The sequence below is a fragment of the Salmo salar genome, chromosome ssa04 (assembly GCF_905237065.1).
Source record: "Salmo salar chromosome ssa04, Ssal_v3.1, whole genome shotgun sequence".
In the NCBI taxonomy this organism is placed as follows: Eukaryota; Metazoa; Chordata; class Actinopteri; order Salmoniformes; family Salmonidae; genus Salmo; species Salmo salar.
Window position 1 is genome coordinate 79971211 of NC_059445.1, and position 21565 is coordinate 79992775.

General features: G+C 44.1%; 1 protein-coding gene and 1 pseudogene across 1 annotated transcript; one reads left to right on the forward strand and one right to left on the reverse strand.

The window, feature by feature from the left end:
• Positions 1-436: 436 nt before the first annotated feature.
• On the forward strand, positions 437-2012 carry LOC106603912 (gastrotropin). Its single transcript, XM_014198137.2, has 4 exons — positions 437-729; positions 973-1148; positions 1687-1776; positions 1885-2012. Exons 1-4 carry the CDS (start codon positions 663-665, stop codon positions 1933-1935), a joined length of 384 nt encoding a protein of 127 aa, XP_014053612.1. The 5' UTR covers positions 437-662; the 3' UTR covers positions 1936-2012.
• A 1659-nt stretch (positions 2013-3671) lies between these two features.
• LOC106603913 (cyclin-J-like) lies at positions 3672-16469 on the reverse strand (annotated as a pseudogene).
• Positions 16470-21565: the final 5096 nt, after the last annotated feature.

Consider the following 21565-nt stretch of genomic DNA (forward strand, 5'->3'; position numbering starts at 1 on the left):
CACAGCTTTGCAGGCCCTTTTGTCAAGAGTGGAAAATGCACAGTACACCTCTGTGGCTGTCCATCAGGGGTTACAACAACACTCCCAGTGACAGAGGAGAACTAAACAGGCAAGACAAAATGGTGGTTGATTCAGAGAGCCTGTTTCATCTCTATGTAAGGTAGCCTTAGGGGCCTAGACTGAAGCAGTCAGTAAACTCACAATGTGATTCCCCTTTACTAACAAATTTAAAAAGGAGTTGTACAGTACAATCTTGTCCACTTTTCTGAGACACTTTGGACCTCTATGCTGCCATTTGATGTAGTATTGAAATATTGTTCAAAGTTCAATTTATTCAGTCGGGCTCACGTCTGGTTGTGTTGTTTAAGGGCTTAACATTCGGTGCAGTGGGTATTTCACCATAGGCTACTATACTATGTGGAAAGGTGAGTGACCCCATGGTCAACAGCTCTCTGATGACTCGCCATATTACCCAGGTGGCACCATAAATGTTTATGGTGTAGTTATGGTAGTGCTGTACCAAAAGTGTCATGAGAGATGGGTGGAGATGGTGACTGTATTTAAAGAGGGACAGGTTGTCACTCAGTACCTTACGCTTCCCTGCTTGCCTTGGAATTGATTTTTCGCTCACCTCTCCTCAACCCATCAACTCTCTGTACACCATGGCCTTTGCTGGAAAGTGGGAAACTGAGACCCAGGAGGGATACGAAGAATTCTGCAAGCTCGTTGGTGAGGCATTTACTCAAGCTTACTAGCCTAGAGCCTATAAAAACTATTTGTCTTGACATCTTGAATTAACTTGGATTATGCAATGTATTGAAAGGGATGTATTCACATTCATTGGTGATTAGCAGTGTCAGTGTGGAAAAATGACAGTGCTCAAACGTATGATTGTATGTGATTCAAAACACATATGATTCAAAATGGCCTCATTACCCCGTAGTCTAACTACATATTTTCTTGTAATCCAAGGCATCCCTGATGACATCATTGAGAAGGGTCGCGATTACAAACTCATCACTGAGGTGGTGCAGAACGGCAATGAGTTCTCATGGTCCCAGCTCTATCCCACAAACAAGAGCGTCACCAACAAGTTTGTAATTGACCAGGAATGTGACATGGAGACCATCGGTGGGAAAAAGTTCAAGGTAAACATCTCTAGATCAGAAATGAGAGAGTTTTGTGCCGGTGTCTGTTGTGTAAACTGCTGTTGTATTTCAGACTCAAGTCTCATATAGTCAGTAGTCAGGGTCAACAGCCGTAAAGATGACATTCAGACAAGATAGACAGTTATCATGTGTATATTGACATTCAAATTCACATAATGAAATCTGCAGCAAGTTTGTCTAATATTTTGGAGGGTTTGAATAGCAAAGCGAAGATCAGAAGGGCGACAGGTAGCCTAGCAGTTAAGCATGTTGGGACAGTAAGCGAAAGGTTGCTGGTTTGACTCCACCGAACTGACTAGGTGAAAAGTATGTCGATGTGCCTTTGAGCAAGGCACTTAACCCTAATTGCTCCTGTAAGTCGCTCTGGATAAGAGTGTCTGCTAAACGTCAAAATAAATCTATGTTTAGGGGAACTTGGATGCATGTATTATATGACATGTAGATCAAACAAACTGAGGTTGTTTGTTGAATAAATTATAGTTTGAATAAAAAGCATTTTTATGTCCATCCATTTCAGGCCACCGTTACAATGGAGGGGGGCAAGCTGAGCACGAAATTCCCCAAATACCACCACACATCTGAAATCAGCGGAGGAAAGCTGATTGAGGTAAGAGTGGCAGGCACTTTGGCAGAAGATGGTGTATATTAGGAGAGAGGATAAAATACGTTTTGGCAGTTCCAAGTGATGTTTAACGTCTTTTCCCCCGCTGTTTAGACCTCAACCGTGGGCTCGGTCGTGTTGAAAAGAACCAGCAAGAAGATCTAAAGATATTGTGACCGTGTTATTAACAACAACAACAACTCTAATTAAATAATAAGTCAATAAAATGAGACTGCACTGGCCAACTTGCTGCCTTTGTCTTAATGTCTTTCTTACGCTTGATGACATTTGCCACATATAATGGGTACAAGAGAACCTCAAGTCTTGCCAAATGTCACTATGTTTATCCTGAGACAACCACTGGGGGCAATCTATCTTTAAACACAATACAAAATACACAGTAGTAGTAACTTCAGACTATTTGAAAGGTTGAAATAAGTCTTTATCAAGATTTGCTAGAAATGTTCAAACCGGATAACATCAAGATTAAGCAGTGTGTAGAACAGAATGTGGAAACGAGTTTGATTCTCATTCCACCATGACAGATGTACATTGAGTTTTAGTATTAAACATTAACATGCAATCAATAGGTTTGTGCCTCACTGTTATTTAGCCATTAAGCTCTCTGGGATAGACACAATAAAATGCTAGGCAGAGAAGAGGATGTCTCGGGTGAGTCAGTGCCCCTGGGTAAGCCGAGGACTATGCTAGCCAACCCCTCCCCCCTCTGTAAACAAAGCTAGCGAGAATGATCCATTACCCAACCCCCCCCTTGCCCACCCCAGCGTCCCCACTTCAGTACCCCCTACCAAGCTGTCCATTGAAGGGGGGCTACTATAACCTCTCACTCACTTTCCTATCATCAGTGATCAACTGAAATTAGAACTCTTTTTTATTTAACCTTTATTTAACTAGTCAAGTCAGTTAAGAACAAATTCTTATTTTACAGTGACAGCCTACCCCAACCAAACTCTAACGACGCTGGGCCAATTGTGCGCTGCCTTTATGGGTCTCCCAATCACAGCTGGTTGTGATACAGCCTGGAATCAAACCAGGGTCTGTAGTGACACCTCTAGCACTGAGATGCAGTGCCTTAGACCACTGCGCCACTCGGGAGCCTATTTTCATGGAAACGGTGAATGAATACAGGCCACAAAGGATGATGTTACGAAACCTCTCAGAAAGGCTCTGAAAATTACCAGGAAAAAACTGCTGAAATAAATCGGGGGGAAAAGCTGCATTTATCGTATATCAGTCTTTCGTCGTACAGTTGACAGGCAAAGTCTATGCATTGTTCCTGAATTTAATTCCTGTTGGAGTTTAACCAAAACTCCACTAAAAGACCCTTGAACTGAGTATCTCTATATACAGGACATCCTATGCACTGCTTTTACTTCCTTATTTTGTCTTTCTGTTGTGGTTTGTATCTCAAGAGATACTAACATGTTTTCATAATTCTTCATCTGCAATGATTCTTCACACATACAGTTTCTTCTTTACACTTAATCACATTGGTCTTTTCATTGTGAGATACAAATCCCCGTTACACCTACAGTATCGATAGTCTCCAGTGTCTTGACTTCATTTGTTTAGTGGGAAAGGGAGGGTAAACATGAGGGATAGGAATCTCCTCCATTGTCTTGAGGTCTGTAGAGGAAGGGAGGGAGCATCAAGAGAGGCTGGGGTGAGGTTACTGATCTAGAGGGTGGAGCTAATTGGTAGAGCCCCCTCCTCTCACCCCCATTGAAGACCTTTTCATGTGCAATGAGTTGAGACATTCATATTAAAACTATTCCCCTTGGGGTATGCTAATCGACTTCAGAGAGGCTTGCAATACCTCTAGCTACGCATATTCTCGACAAAGACCAAAAACAAAGGGTGGAGGAACGATACTGCCAGACTGGATTTTTTGGGTTTTATTTGCACCTCATTTGACAGAGTAAACACTGTTTTTTGATTCCCTTCCTCAATGTGCTTCTCCTGCTCACAGCCGTAATCATTATTCCATTGGAGTGGATATAGTTGGGCCACTTGGATTTCAAGAGTTGAGGCTACTAGGTGGTTGCAATGTACAACATTTTCATTTAAGGTAAAGAAATCCACTGCCTTAAAGCAGTTAAAAACACACACGTACTAAAAAAAACATTAGCAAAAAAAAAAAAGGTGACCTTTAAAATGTAAGATGACAGTGTGATTGAAAGCAGTCTTATCTAAAATGACCAACCGTTAGGCTACAGATCACAAGATACACTACATTGGTCCTTGATGGTGCATTGAACTCTTCATCTATTCTAACAAAACACACAGTTAACAAAAATAAAAAATTAAAAAACAAAGATAAAAAAGTTGTAGATCAAATATAAATCTACAAACATTTGGTCTAATGATAAAACATAGGTTGCACTATATATAGAGGTAGGTCAAAGTTAAGGTACGCAGAAGAATGGTTTTGTTATCTGAGACCCACTAAACTAGAGGCCTATGGGTCCTTCATGCCATTTGTCAACAGTAGTGGAAGCAGACAGACATTGTGGTCAGGATCTGATGTGTAAAATATTTAATACTCTATAAAAAAAACGTCTCACCCCATCAAAGCTGAGACACGGACACCGGACCCACGTGTACTTGGCTAAATGGTAACAGCATGTCTAGCCTGCCTGGATTTAGACGTCACTAAATGGTAACAGCATGTCTGGCCTGCCTGGATTTAGACGTGGCTAAATGGTAACAGCATGTCTGGCCTGCCTGGATTTAGACGTCGCTAAATGGTAACAGCATGTCTGGCCTGCCTGGATTTAGACGTCGCTAAATGGTAACAGCATGTCTGGCCTGCCTGGATTTAGACGTGGCTAAATGGTAACAGCATGTCTGGCCTGCCTGGATTTAGACGTCGCTAAATGGTAACAGCATGTCTGGCCTGCCTGGATTTAGACGTCGCTAAATGGTAACAGCATGTCTGGCCTGCCTGGATTTAGACGTCGCTAAATGGTAACAGCATGTCTGGCCTGCCTGGATTTAGACGTGGCTAAATGGTAACAGCATGTCTGGCCTGCCTGGATTTAGACGTCACTAAATGGTAACAGCATGTCTGGCCTGCCTGGATTTAGACGTGGCTAAATGGTAACAGCATGTCTGGCCTGCCTGGATTTAGACGTGGCTAAATGGTAACAGCATGTCTGGCCTGCCTGGATTTAGACGTAACAGCATGTCTGGCCTGCCTGGATTTAGACGTGGCTAAATGGTAACAGCATGTCTGGCCTGCCTGGATTTAGACGTCGCTAAATGGTAACAGCATGTCTGGCCTGCCTGGATTTAGACGTCGCTAAATGACAGTGTCATGACTCACGATACAAACGTCAAGCTCACGTCGCGTTCACATGCTAGTCGGGATTAGGAAACTGTGACATTTCCCACTTGCTAACTGGTTGTAGTTATACACGTGCAGCATTCAACCAGTTAGCAAGTCAGAAATGTCAAGAGATCCCTAATTCCGACTAGCATGTGAACGCGGCAATATTCCATGTAAGCATCAAAGAAAAAAGTCAAATTTTGTTATTATACTTCTGTTCTTCTATTGTCAGAGATATTTCTACTGTCATTCAATGGGTCGTATCCAAGGTAACCAATAAATCACAAAACATCTTACGGTCAACTATAATTTAGCTCATTTTATAGGATCTCATGTTTGGTGGCACTCCAAACATCTGACCCGGCAAGGTGAATTTTACAGCAGGTTTGTTGTAATAACAGGACAAGCCTGGAGAGTGACTGAGGTAGGACATCAGTAGTTGTATGTGCTAATCAAAGTTTATTGGTCGCATACACAGATTTGCAGATGTTATCGCGGGTACAGCGTAATGCTTGTGTTTCTATCTCCAACAGCGCAGTAATACAGAACAATATGATGGATGCTACAAGATATCCTGTGCAGCAACATTCTCATGGCGTCGTTAACTGCTCAAGGTGTTTGTGACAATGAGAGCAGCAGAAGCTGTTCCAGCGAGGGTTGTGTGACTGGCATGGGTTTCAGTCAAAGACACACATATTAAATGGTACCAGTCAGGAGAATTTACATGACAACTGAGGAGAAAGCGTGGCTTCGCCCCCCCGGAGACTAGCTAGTAAAGTATCACTTCCTGCCCTGTGGTTTGATTTGCTGAGAGGACAGATGTGTCTGTTCCCCTGGACACCATGGCTCCATGCCTGCAGTGGCACCAGAACAGCAAAACAAGACAGAGTCTACTCCCGAGTGGCACAGCGGACTAAGGCACTGCATCTCAGTGCAAGAGGCGTCACTACAGTCCCTGGTTCAAATCCAGGATGTATCACATCTGGCCGTGTTTGGGAGTCCCATAGGGCGTCGCACATTGGCCCAGCGTCCTCTGGGTTTGTCCGGGGTAGGCCGTCATTGTAAATAAGAATTTGTTCTTAACTGACTTGCCTAGTTAAATAAAGGTTACATACAAAAAAAAAATTAAATCAGAAATCCCAGTGAGACATATCTCCTACATTACAATATACACGTCTTTAACCAATAGAAGTTAAACACAACATAAAAAAAGGAATTAATTGACACAGCTGTTAAAATACAGCTTTCACCCCCAAGTAATCCATCAAAACACCCTGATATATGGTATTGTTCATGTAAACCAGTGGTTCTCAAACATCTCAGGGACCCCCAGCCGGCCCAGGTATTTTATTTATTCTAGAGCTAGCACACCTGATTCAACTAATCATCAAGCCCTTGAGTAGATGAATCAGGCGAGCTAGTTCAGAGCTACAACAAAATGGTGAAATGTCTGGCGGTCCCTGAGGAGAGCTTTGAGAACCACGGATGTAAACAACTCCAAAGACAGACCACTTGCATGATCATAAAGCCATCGTTTTGTTTAAGGCAGCAGCATTGAAAGATACTAGTATAAAAAAAACAGATGTTCCACATTGAGAGAAATGGTGTGGAAGCAGGGAGTCAGAATCACAGTGGCCAAACCAGCCTCACAGTCTCTCAGTATAGATCAAGCAGTCTTGTGAAAAGAACAGAACATACTGTATGTAAACAACTCATCACAAATAGTGTGTCATTTCAAATAGTTAGGACCTTTGTTAGGTCAAAACCGCAGCAATATCTGCATTGACATTGCTTCTTCCTTTTGGTTTCCTTCGTCCTTGGTGGATGAGGTCAGGACAGGTGAAGAGGACAGGGAGTCAGGACAGGTGGAGGAGGACAGGGTGTCAGGACAGGTGGTGGACACTGACTGGCCCAGGTTCAGTTCGTCCTCCCTCTCCTGGCGTCACCTGTCGAAGCAGCCTGCTGTGAAGGTGTGATGGGAGCCCAGGTAGCCGCCCCCGTAGGACAGGCCGAGACAGTGACGGGGCTCTGCAGCAAGGACCACTTGCATGGAGATGGGTCCCTGGAGGGGCAGGGAGGAGCCCAGTCCTGAGGTCAGGCTGGGGAATGGGGGGGAAGGCTCCCTGAGAAACCGAGCCTGAGAGGAGCCCTGTCTGGTGGGACTGGAGGTAGTCCCGAGACCCAACAGGGCCTAGAGCCTGGGACTCACCTAGCATGTCCATGTGGGAAACAGAAGTAGAGTGCTGGGTGAGGTGCTGCTGGTAGCCGCCTGTCTGGAAGAGCAGCTGCTGGGAGCCAGAAGAGGGTTGTATCAGGGTGGAGCAGGAGGCTGTGGAGGGCGAGGGATAGGCCTGCGGTTGGAGAGGACTCTGGCCAGACGGAGAGTTGGACTTGGATTTGTTGGCCTGTTTCACATCGTTGTCATGGGCACTACAGGGAGGAAAAGAGTGAAAATCATTACTTGACGACCTTTAGCTGATGGACATAAACATCAATATATAGAGGAAATAACTAAGGGTCAATGGTATTGACAGTATGAAAAAGCTGTAGAATATTAACCTTGCATTAACCCACCATGAAGGAAAAGTGCATACATGGGAAGAACACAACACAAACACAAAAACTGCTGACTTTAGACATGGCAGACGATAAATGAAGCCTAGGCAGATGGCCATCAGCATGGTTTGTGGTCAGATTAATGTGGGTGTGCAGCACGTTATGTAAAGCAGTATTACAGCAGCAGCAGCTTTATGCACTGGGTGAGGTGGTCCCAGGAGTATCCGGTGAGCTGACGGAGGACGGTGGTCCAGCTGGGGGTGATCTGGAGACAGATGCGGGACGCCGCGATGCAAGCTGCTGTCACCTGGGACGGCCGGAAGCCCAGGAAGGCATGGTCTGGGACACACAGACACAGATCATCAGTTACATTTACTCAACAACGGACGGCCCCACTAAAGAGGAAATCTGTCTTGCCCATTAAACCACCCACTGCTGTCACTATGAACTTCCACTCCTAATCTCCTCCTCACCTTGCAGGGAGACTTCCAGGAAGTAGTGTGTGTATTTGTCCATGAAGGCTCTGGTCTTGTTGAGGGAGGAGAGAGGCCAGCCGTTGTGCAGGTCTCCGTCCTGTACAGCAGCATGGAGGTAGTAGTCTATGAAGTGTGCTGACGTGGGCATACACAGGTTCCAGCCAAACGTCTCTAAGAGAAGCAGCTCCATCTTGACCAGATCCTTCTTGGTCAGTGACAGGTTCAGACTGCACATGAAGCCCAGAGAGTTGAGCTGCTCCAGCTTTGGCACACAGTCCTCCTTCTCCTCAAACTTACCTGGATGGGAAACAGTGTTATAGTGAGTGAAAAATCAAACACATGTTATGGGTCGTGTGAGAAAATACTGAGTGTGCTCAAAAGACTGCTTATAGATGTATAATTCATCACACACACACACACACCCTCCATCTTCCCTTTCACTGGTCACAGCTAAATCCTCATCATGCATATCCCCCTAGAGTCAGATGCTCTAACAATGCAGAAGCCCTGACCTCTGGAGACCAGTCCTGGGCACTCAGGGAGAGGCCCTTTCAACAGATCACTGGAGGGTGTGTGTGTTTGAGAAGGGGGCAAATAATTACCCCACTTTTCATTTTTTAAGTCATTAAACATTCATGCAGATATTCACCCCAGCAACATTCACTGAAAAGGCCCAACAGTACTTATTAACGCTTCTCTGTTAGCAAAATCATCCCAGCAGCACTTCCCCTCTCAGAGAGGTGCAGGGGTAATCATTGTTCCACAACAGAAAGCAAAAACAGCCCTAAACAATGAGACCTCTCAATCTAAAACACAAATGTTGTCAATGTCCATGGCAACCCTGTCCACGGCAACCCTGTCCACGGCAACCCTGTCCACGGCAACCCTGTCCACGGCAACCCTGTCCACGGCAACCCTGTCCACGGCAACCCTGTCCACGGCAACCCTGTCCACGGCAACCCTGTCCACGGCAACTGTTCCGTTAGTCAGGTCTACATCTATTCTCTACAAGACATCTAATCTGTAGAAGACAAGACATCTAATCTGTAGAAGACAAGACATCTAAATCTCTAGAAGACAAGACATCTAATCTCTAGAAGACAAGACATCTAAATCTCTAGAAGACAAGACATCTAAATCTCTAGAAGACAAGACATCTAAATCTCTAGAAGACAAGACATCTAAATCTCTAGAAGACAAGACATCTAAATCTCTAGAAGACAAGACATCTAAATCTCTAGAAGACATCTAATCTCTAGAAGTCACCATTGTGATTGTTCTCTTCAACAACTTTAATTACTACGCAGGCCAGGGTTCTGGGTAACGCAGGCCAGGGTTCTGGGTAACGCAGGCCAGGGTTCTGGGTAACGCAGGCCAGGGTTCTGGGTAACGCAGGCCAGGGTTCTGGGTAATGCAGGCCAGGGTTCTGGGTAATGCAGGCCAGGGTTCTGGGTAATGCAGGCCTACTGGTTTTTACATGTGATAAGTTCCCTTGGTGACTGACAGAGGTCTGGGGGAGGCCGAGGCTCTTATACACACAGCTCACACTAAACACAGCGCCTCAGACAAACCACGCAGTCACAGGCTGCTCCACAATCCCCACTTTACTTTTTCACATCAATTATGATTCTAAAACATATATACAGATGTAGTTGAAAATGCAGCTTTCTGTACAAGAGCAAACAACCTACATCTGTCCTTGTAAAGGAAGGACATTATAACTGAAGTACTTGTCACTATGAGATGACATGTTCTAGAGGGTAGTCTTACTGCTGCTCCATCTTTACCGGATCGACTGTGTTGCTGTTTGCTTACTGGCTAGGAGGAGACAGGAGAGGGCGATGATGTAGAGCTGGCGGACTGCCACATCGTAGTGGTCCATAAACAAGTCCAGGAGGTAGATGGCCAGGTGGCGAGCCGCTGGGCACAGCTGGTAGCGGTTACTGAGGACAGCCAGCAGGTCAGAAAAGTAACGCCGCATCCTGATCTGAGGAGAGTGGGCCTTGTAGGTAGGCAACTTCAGCTCCTGAGGAGAGGAGACAAGGAGAGGAGACAAGACAAATGAGAGGGGACTAAGGTATTGCACAGTTGAATTGGGTATACAGAAAACAAACAGCACTTTGTCTGGAGAAATGTAACCTACAAGCTCTCACAGTCTCACGTCATAATTAGACATTCGTCCATGTTTCTCAAACATCACATTTCTAAGTGTTTAAGGTTAGGCATTAACTCCACATTGTCAAGGTTAAGTTTAGGCATTAAATCTGAACAGCTAAGGCAAAGGTTTGGGATAGGCTTGATAGGCTTAAAACAAAAATATAAAAAACAACTTTCTTTCGCTGGATTCAAACACGCAACCTTTGGAATCAGAAGCAGATGCTTATGCCCATCCATCATCCCTTTCCACAAAGCTCTAGCAAAACCTACTGGAAGGTAACAGAGCTCACTGTTGCCCCTAGTGGCCTGGTTCCACTTCATCTTCCGACGTCCTCAGACACGGACGGACGTCGAATTCTGACTTGTATCACAGGTGACCTTGCCGATGTAAAAGCATGTGCCAAGGCTCCACTTTAAAATGTGAAGAACTGCCAAGAAATTGCAACCCATTCTGGACAATGGGCCTAAAAGATTACTCAAAATATTATGAATTAGTTTTATATTTTTTGGAACTAAGCGACTTGTTTATCCCATGCCTTCCAGACCCGTCACCAGCTATAAAAGCCTATTCTTCACGTAAATTGTTAACATTAATGTTGGAGGGAAATGAAATATTAAAATAACCCACTAACCTTTATTAAATATGTTATGGATCATTTAAAAATATGCATCCCACAGACATCCATGTGAACAACCTATCCTATTTCAGACCTGGAAACATTGACATACATATCTCTATTTAATTATGTGTCTGGCAAGGTCACTGTTGCTAGGCAAAGGAAGACAGCGAAGATCCAAATCCAACTGTTCCATATATCTCCCATCTATACGTAGCTCATATTCAAGGAGTCTGCTGTGGGAACCAGGGAGTCTCCCATGTTTGTGCAAGCCCAGCCAGCCAGGCCACATGTCTCACAGCCATCTGTCTCCCTGGGGATGAGGGGCTTGGGCCTGACCCTCTGAACACAGCCTTTTGTAGAGCACGGCTTTCATTTAGGGAACTCTACAGCTGCTTCTTGATCAGCTGAAGGCATGGTCTTGATATTCTGCAACACGCGGTTCCAATTGGGTCAACATTCTCCTGTCTTCTAGGGTTGGCCGTTATTTGGGGAGAGCTCTTCTACGATATGCGAATTCAAATATCGAGATATCCGATATAAATTGTTTTGCACCATTTATGACTAGATAATTCTAGACTGTGAAATTTGTCATCTTATTTACGATATTATAGTCACATTCTCATTAAATAATATTAGTATGTAATATTAGTTCTGATATTTCTTCATTTTAATTTTGGGGGATTTGTGTGTATTGTTAGATATTACTGCACTGTTGGAGTTAGAAACATGAGCATTTCGCTGCACCTGCGATGTTCACGCGACCAAAAAAATGTGATTTGAATGCCGAAGAAATAAGGCTTAATTAATACATTTAGACCTCTTTTTCAACACATTGACACATCCTAACTGATAAAACTGCACTGTTTTTAATCGTAAAAATAAAAGAATGTTATTTGTCACATGCGCCGAATACAACAGGTGTAGTGAACCTTACAGTGAAACGCTTAGTGACAAGCCCTGAACCAACAACACAGTTAAGAAAAATATGTACTAAATAAACTAAAGTAAAAAATAAGAGCAACAATAAAAGAACAATCATGGAGTAAAGTCCTGCACATCACAATATAAAGGGGGATACCTAGTCTGCTGTCCAACTGAATGAAAGGGGGGATACCTAGTCTGCTGTCCAACTGAATGAAAGGGGGGATACCTAGTCAGTTGTACAACTGAATGAAAGGGAGGATACCTAGTCTGCTGTCCAACTGAATGAAAGGGGGGATACCTAGTCTGCTGTCCAACTGAATGAAAGGGGGGATACCCAGTCTGCTGTCCAACTGAATGAAAGGGGGGATACCTAGTCTGCTGTCCAACTGAATGAAAGGGGGGATACCTAGTCTGCTGTCCAACTGAATGAAAGGGAGGATACCTAGTCAGTTGTACAACTGAATGAAAGGGAGGATACCCAGTCTGCTGTCCAACTGAATGAAAGGGGGGATACCTAGTCAGTTGTACAACTGAATGAAAGGGAGGATACCTAGTCTGCTGTCCAACTGAATGAAAGGAGGGATACCCAGTCTGCTGTCCAACTGAATGAAAGGGGGGATACCCAGTCTGCTGTACAACTGAATGAAAGGGGGGATACCCAGTCTGCTGTACAACTGAATGAAAGGGGGGATACCTGGTCAGTTGTACAACTGAATGAAAGGGAGGATACCTAGTCAGTTGTCCAACTGAATGAAAGGGAGGATACCTAGTCAGTTGTCCAACTGAATGAAAGGGGGGATACCCAGTCTGCTGTCCAACTGAATGAAAGGGGGGATACCTAGTCTGCTGTCCAACTGAATGAAAGGGGGGATACCTAGTCTGCTGTCCAACTGAATGAAAGGGGGGATACCTAGTCTGCTGTCCAACTGAATGAAAGGGAGGATACCTAGTCTGCTGTCCAACTGAATGAAAGGGGGGATACCTAGTCAGTTGTCCAACTGAATGAAAGGGGGGATACCTAGTCAGTTGTCCAACTGAATGAAAGGAGGGATACCCAGTCTGCTGTCCAACTGAATGAAAGGGGGGATACCCAGTCTGCTGTCCAACTGAATGAAAGGGGGGATACCTGGTCAGTTGTCCAACTGAATGAAAGGGGGGATACCCGGTCAGTTGTCCAACTGAATGAAAGGGGGGATACCCGGTCTGCTGTCCAACTGAATGAAAGGGGGATACCTGGTCAGTTGTCCAACTGAATGAAAGGGGGGATACCCGGTCAGTTGTCCAACTGAATGAAAGGGGGGATACCCGGTCAGTTGTCCAACTGAATGAAAGGGGGGATACCCGGTCAGTTGTCCAACTGAATGAAAGGGGGGATACCCGGTCAGTTGTCCAACTGAATGAAAGGGGGGATACCCGGTCTGCTGTCCAACTGAATGAAAGGGGGGATACCTGGTCAGTTGTCCAACTGAATGAAAGGGGGGATACCTAGTCAGCTGTCCAACTGAATGAAAGGGGGGATACCTGGTCAGTTGTCCAACTGAATGAAAGGGGGATACCTGGTCAGTTGTCCAACTGAATGAAAGGGGGGATACCTGGTCAGTTGTCCAACTGAATGAAAGGGGGGATACCTGGTCAGTTGTCCAACTGAATGAAAGGGGGATACCTGGTCAGTTGTCCAACTGAATGAAAGGGGGGATACCTGGTCAGTTGTCCAACTGAATGAAAGGGGGGATACCTGGTCTGCTGTCCAACTGAATGAAAGGGGGGATACCTGGTCAGTTGTACAACTGAATGAAAGGGGGGATACCTGGTCTGCTGTCCAACTGAATGAAAGGGGGGATACCTAGTCTGCTGTCCAACTGAATGAAAGGGGGGATACCTGGTCTGCTGTCCAACTGAATGAAAGGGGGGATACCTAGTCAGTTGTCCAACTGAATGAAAGGGGGATACCTAGTCAGTTGTCCAACTGAATGAAAGGGGGGATACCTAGTCAGTTGTCCAACTGAATGAAAGGGGGGATACCTGGTCAGTTGTCCAACTGAATGAAAGGGGGGATACCTGGTCAGTTGTCCAACTGAATGAAAGGGGGGATACCTGGTCAGTTGTCCAACTGAATGAAAGGGGGGATACCTGGTCAGTTGTCCAACTGAATGAAAGGGGGATACCTGGTCAGTTGTCCAACTGAATGAAAGGGGGATACCTGGTCAGTTGTCCAACTGAATGAAAGGGGGATACCTGGTCAGTTGTCCAACTGAATGAAAGGGGGATACCCGGTCAGTTGTCCAACTGAATGAAAGGGGGGATACCTGGTCAGTTGTCCAACTGAATGAAAGGGGGGATACCTGGTCAGTTGTACAACTGAATGAAAGGGGGGATACCTGGTCAGTTGTCCAACTGAATGAAAGGGGGATACCTGGTCTGCTGTCCAACTGAATGAAAGGGGGGATACCTGGTCAGTTGTACAACTGAATGAAAGGGGGGATACCTGGTCAGTTGTACAACTGAATGTATTCAACTGAAATGTGTGTTCTATATTTAACCCAACCCCTCTGAATCAGAGAGGTACTGCCTTAAACTGACATTCAAGTCATATCGTCTTGCACTTCACAATATATCGTCAATGTCAAATATTACGATATTGGATTTGTCGGAATATCGGCACAACCCTATTCTGAAACGCAGGTCAAATTGGGTCAACATTCTCCGGTGCAGGATTCTCAGTATTTCATTTTCTCCAGGACAGTGGGTGATACGACTTTGAAAGATTCTGAAGGGTTTGATAACATCACACTTACAGGAAATTCTTGTCAAATTGTGAAATGGAATGTATTAATGAATTGGTCATTCAAAATCACTAATATTATTGTTCCACTTTCAATTTCAATTGTTTTACTTCAACCTTGTGAATTGCATTATCGTGAAAATGCAATTAGCAGTGCAGCAACAAACTAGGCATACAACCCGGCAGCAGCAAACTGTGCCTTTTTATACAGAGAAGCGCTATTAATACATTCAACAGCCTTTGGTGAGCAGGAGGACACAGGTAGAGAGGCCTCCATAGCAACGGTCTGTGGGAAAGAATCAGTTGTGCAATTTATCATACTGTAACCCTGCAGATGCATCAAAGCTCTCATGAAAAACCATCCTTGTGAAAAAGCACCTAGATTTAGCTCTAATGCACCCATTTGCTAAAATATTTATTCCATGAAGCCTGTCAAATTCTATTTCTGAATAGCTACTGATAAAAATCAGATCTTGCCAGTAGTTGCCAGCTTGTAAATTGTTTCAAACTAGAACAAGGACGGTGTAAGTGTAAACATCAAAGCTCTGGAGATTGCATTCCTTCACGATGACCAAGTAATGTCAGCATAAAGTTACACATCACTTCAGCCCCATTATCTGGCTACTGGGTAACAGGCAGGACAAGAGGAACTTCAGATCTAACCAGGGGCGCAACTTTGGTTTTAGAAATTGGGGGCGGGGACATAATTATTTTTAATCCAGTCAGATAAACACTCCAACCAGCCTACCCGACCGCTCGGCGTCCGCATGGTCCTAAAGCACACCGTTGCCTCATTTTGTGTCACATTCCAAAAATGCAATTTCAGAATGTGGACGTCCCCAGTGAAAGATGCACCCCTGGATCTAACAATGTTGAGTCTTTGGCAAGAGAGCAAGATCCTAAATTAGCATAAAAGCAAACGCTCCACATACAGCCAAAAAGCTTCCACTTAGCAGCGCCTACAGGAAGTGGGCATGATATACAGCCGTGCCATAAACAGGAGACAAACACTAACAGAGCCAACAGGCTGAGTAGAGTCGTCAGGTCCTCAGTGCTCTCTAATCCAGTCAACACAGACAATTACAGTCTGCCCTGAATGAACCCCCTCCACCCATTAACCCACTTCACAGATCTTCTCTCAGCTCAGCTGGCTGCATCAGCTCATTTGGACAGCAATTGCACACAATAGCGCGGCCAATTTGACTAATTACAATTTAAGATGACTGATCAATACATCTATTTTGAAGCCGTCTTTGGGTTTATTATTGTTCACAACCATTAAGTGTCAATCCCTGATAGGTCGTGGAAATCCTGAACTACAAAATATAATGATACCATGGGGTCAAACAAATGCATCTCTTGGTCTTATTGAAATACATAAGATGGCTGCGTTTAGACAGTCAGCGCAAATCTGATATTTTTTTTCCAGATCTGATGTGAAAAGAACAGTGATGCCTGTCTAAACACAGCCAATTTTAGGCAAGGCTGTGGTAGAGGTTCTGCTAAGCAGACAGGGAAACGACCTCAAGTGTTATGGTTTAGGCCCAAGCTTCAGGGGGGCATGTGACATTTCACACCTCAGCATCAAAGACAGTAAATAGTACAGGAATAGATTAACTCACTACAGGCAAATAAAATACACACACGTCATTTTCTGATGGTATTTGTGAAATTCAACTAAGCACCATGTTTGCTGTGGATAAAAACGATCAGAGAATCAGAATGAGACGTTCACCTTTATTCGTAGAGACTGGTGGATGTCTGCAGCGAGTTGGCACGTCCACCACTGCTCCTCCCGCTCCATCTTGCCAGTGGTGAGTTGTGGCCACTGTCCACCCTGAGCAAAACGCCAAACAGTGCCCAGAAACACATTAGATACCTGTCCGATCAACATCAATTATATCATCAAGGCAAACTTTGGGAAACTGACAGGTTTAACTTGAATTTTTGTATGATTTTATGTGTTATGGTATCCAAATCATTTGGATTTGCAGCAAAATAATGCACTCAAACTGACTTAACGTTACTCAGATTTTGTTCGGTTATTTTAGGAAGTAACGTTAGGGTAGCCAGCCTAGTGTGCACTCATTGATTTCAGATACTACCGCGTATTGCTTATTGTACAACAGTTTTCATTACACTTTGATAAATTCAATAAATATGTAAGCTAGCCTACAGCACAGAAATGTAATTTAAGAAAGCGACTCCCTCACATTCGCCATCTGTATTGCACTAGGCATGCTCATGTTCGGATACATTGTTTATATTCGTGCTTATACATTTCTTACTAATCTACCACGCGTGGCAACTCACCTCGCCACACTAGAAAGTTATGGTGACCAAGCGGATATTTCTGACAATTGTTCTACACATGACTGTACCACAGTACATACCGGAAAGAGGTTGGAATGGTGACAACGTGCAAAGCTAGTCACATGTTGGACTTGTAGGCTAGTATCCACTAAAATGTTACCTTTCAACCTGCTTTTACCACTGCAGCACTCCGGAGTCGCGACCCCTTTGTTTCAGACCAGCAGCATTCTGATTAAAATCTTCGCCGACAATTTCCCTACACCTTTAAAACACCTTCAACAACAGAAAAATAACAGCAAAATAATCAACTCCTAGTCTAATCGGCACAGATCCATGAACTCAAACCCAAAGACTGGTATGTTGAGTTTGAATGATATTTTTGTTCGACGCCCCTCTCCATTCACCCCCCTGTGATGTGTTCCCTTCAACTCAATGGAACCTGGTCAGACAACACGCTGTTCTCCCTGTTGGTACGGTGGAGAAAATCTTGAATGGGGAGGGTTTTGACAGCGCCCCCAGACAGCATTCAACTAAAATCAACTTCTGGCGGATATTCTATGTAACATCTATATTACACTTGTACATTATTACAGGATTTGAACTACGTGTTTTATATTCTGGGAAGATCAGGGCAGGCCTATTTGAAATGACAGCATTAAGGCTATTGAGTTTGACTGATGCATGGTGGTGCAGGTCGTATAGGTCTTCTGGACACACTCATAAAATTAATACTTAAAAATAAGAATCTATATTTTGTGAACTAGAGAAATGATCAAAACCACGTGTCAATACAATCAGATCCAGCATGTAGAACAATGGCATTGACCACAGTGTGATCCTTATGTCATCTCTCTGTTTGACCAACAGGTGGCACATGAAATCAACTGCTAGATGCCTGCCATGGACAGTTGTGGAAAGTACTTAAGTAAAACATAATTTAAAGTACTACTAAAGTCGTTATTTGGGGGTATCTGTACATTATTTTACTATTTATATTTTTGACCACATTAACTTTTACTTCACTACATTCCTAAAGAAAATAATATACTTTTTACTCCGTACATTTTCCCTGACACCCAAAAGTACTCGTTACATTTTGAATGGCTAGCAGGACAGGAAAATAGTCCAATTCACACACTTATCAAGAGAACATCCCTGGCCATCCCTATTGTCTCTGATCTGTCAGACTCACTAAACACAAATGCTTAGTTTGTAAATGATGTCTGAGTGTTGGAGTGTGCCACTGGCTCTCGTAAATAAAATAAAAACAAGAAAATGTTGCCATCTGGTTTGCTTAATATAGGGAATTTGAAATTATTCTCTTAAGTATATTTTAGCAATTATATTTTTTATTTATTTATTTATTTATTTCACCTTTATTTAACCAGGTAGGCAAGTTGAGAACAAGTTCTCATTTACAACTGCGACCTGGTCAAGATAAAGCAAAGCAGTTCGACAACATACAACAACACAGAGTTACACATGGAGTAAAACAAACATACAGTCAATAATACAGTAGAAAAATAAGTCTATTTACAATGTGAGCAAATGAGGTGAGATAAGGGAGGTAAAGGCAAAAAAGGCCATGGTGGCAAAGTAAATACAATATAGCAAGTAAAAGACTGGAATGGTAGATTTGTAGTAGAATAAGATTTACAAAAGTAGATTTACTTTTGATACTTAAGTATTTTTAAACTTTTACTCAAGTAGTATTTTACTGGGTGACCTTTACTTGAGTCATTTTCTACTATGGGCTCCCGAGTGGGGCAGCGGTCTAAGGCAATGCATCTCAGTGCAAGAGGCGTCACTACAGTCCCTGATTCGAATCCAGGCTGTATCACATCCAGCCGTGATTGGGAGTCCCGTGGGGCGGCACACAATTGGCCCAGCATCGTCCGGGTTTGGCTGGGATAGGCCGTCATTGTAAATAAGAATTTGTTCATAACTGACTTGCCTAGTTAGATAAACAAATAAATAAATACTAAGGTATATTTACTTTTACTCAAGTATGACAACTGGGTACTCTTTCCACCACTGGCCATGTATCCATTTTTGTCAGCCTGGACCATAGAGAATAATAGAGGACTCCAGGGCCAAAAAGGCCTTATTAGCATGTGCAGCGCCGTTGAGGGTTTCCACCATTTTAATGTAGTCCAACTTCATTGACTGATCCTTCATGGTGACCCTGTGGGAGTCATGTCCAATCGGGTCATCAGGAGGGATCAGTCATTCGTGAATAAGAAAATTGAATACTTTAAAATGGAGATAGACTCAATTATATTTTCAAACTCTCCCTGACCCAGTCTGTAATACCTACATGTTTCAAGCAAATGACCATAGTCCTTGTGCCCAAGAATGCCAAGGTAACCTGTTTAAATGAATATCGCCCTGTAGCACTCACATCTGTAGCCATGAAATGCTTTGAAAGGCTGGTCATGTCTCAAATCAACACCATCATCCCAGACACGCTGGACCCACTCCAATTCGCATACGGCTGCAACAGATGACGCAATCTCTATTGCACTCAACACTGCCTGTTCCCACCTACACAAATGGAACGCCTACGTGAGCATGCTGGTCATCAACTACAGCTCAGGGTTCAACACCATAGTGCCCTTCAAGTTCATCACTAACCTAAGGACCCTGGGACCAAACACCTCCCTCTGCAACTGGATCCTGGACTTCCTGACGAGCCGTGCCCAGGTGGTGAGGGTAGGTAATAACACATTCGCCACTCTGAACCTCAACACGGGGGCCCCTCAGGGGTGCATGCTTAGTCCCCTCCTGTACTCCCTGTTCACTCACGACTGCGTGGCCACGCACGTCACCAACACCATCATTAAGTTTGCAGACTACACGACAGTGATAGGCCTGATCATAGATGACGATGACACAGCCTATAGGAAGGAGATCAGAGACCTGGCAATGTGGTGCCAGGACAAAAACCTCTCCCTCAACGTCAGCAAGACAAAGGAGCTGATCGTGGACTACAGGAAACGGAGGGCCAAGCGAGTCCGCCCCCATTCATATCGACAGGGATGTAGTGGAGGAGGACATCACTAAGGATCTATCATGGTCTGCACACATCAACACAGTCGTGAAAAGGGTACGACAAGTCCTCTTCCCCCTCAGGAGGCTGAAGAGATTTGGCATGGGCCTTCAGATCCTCAAAAAGTTCTACAGCTGCACCATAGAGAGCATCTTGACTGGCTGCATCACTGCTTGGTATGGGAACTGCTTGGCATCCGAACACAAGGCACTACAGAAGGTAGTGTGTACGGCCCAGTACATCATTGGGAATGAGCTCCCTGCCATCCAGGACCTCTATACCAGACGGTGTCAGAGGAAGGCCCTAAAAATGGCCAAGACTCCAGTCACCCCAGTCATAGACTGTTACGCTGCTGCCGCATGGCAAGCGGTACCGGTTCACCAAGTCTGGAACAAACAGGACCCTGAACAGCTTCTAGAAGACATAAGACTTCTTTCTCTCTGCTTTGTTGGGAAGGTCCCATAAGTAAGCATTTCACTGTTGTTTACGAACGTGACAAATATAATTTGATTCGATTTTTTATTTGATTTGAGTGGCTCTGCCCATGCTGTCATATATGCTACATACTCTATAAATTCCCAAGTTGTCCCTCATACCATCACGGTCATCTAATCATCCCCAGTTTACAATTGGCTCTTTCTTCCCCCTCCTCTCCCCTGTAACTATTCCCCAGGTCGTTGCTGTAAGTGAGAATGTGTTCTCAGTCAACTTATCTGGTAAAATAATGGTAACATTTTTAAAAAACAAAATAATAATGGCACAGATACAAAGATGAGTCCTCTATCTATCTCTATAGCCTGGACATACTATACACTTGTGTCATACATAGAGACACTTTCATGCTATTGCTGAGTGAATGGTCACGTGTGTGTTTGTATGTGTGGGTGGGTGTTTGTTTTCAATGATTGCACAGTTTAATTATGTCTACTGCCATATAAGCCTAAACATTTATGATCTGTAGGGTTTTATGTTTCTTGCACTTTCCATTTGCTCAGGTCAGCATAATTTGATGCAATTTGTTTCTCGTTTTATTTGTTTAGAAGAGTCAAAGAAAATAAAGAAAGCATGCAATCTAATGAGGAGTGAAGAAGAGTAATCACATCCTGTGCATCACTACAGGGCCAGACCCCCACAGTCACCCCAGACAGTGTAGACCCTTACCACAGAAGGTTGGTGGCAACCTTAATTGGAGAGAACGGCCTAGTGGTAATTCCTGGAGTGGAATAGGTGGAATGGTATCAATTACATCAAACGCATGGTTTCCATGGTTTCTAGGTGTTTGATGTCATTCCATTCGCTCCGTTCCAGACGTTATTATGAGCCATCCTCCCCTCAGCAGCCTCCACTGAGCCTTACACAAACACACAGGTTAACACCGGAGTGTTCCAGTTGATGCTTGCTGATCTGCAGGGACTGGGGATCTGCACACCACAGACATCTAGCAGAGTGGGTATTTACCACACAAGCTATACCAATTAGCTCGTTAAAATGCAATGTATTCCATACCAACAAACTATTTGGCGCTGCCACGGTGGTAAATTTGACCGAATGTCCATTCCCTGTCCTCTT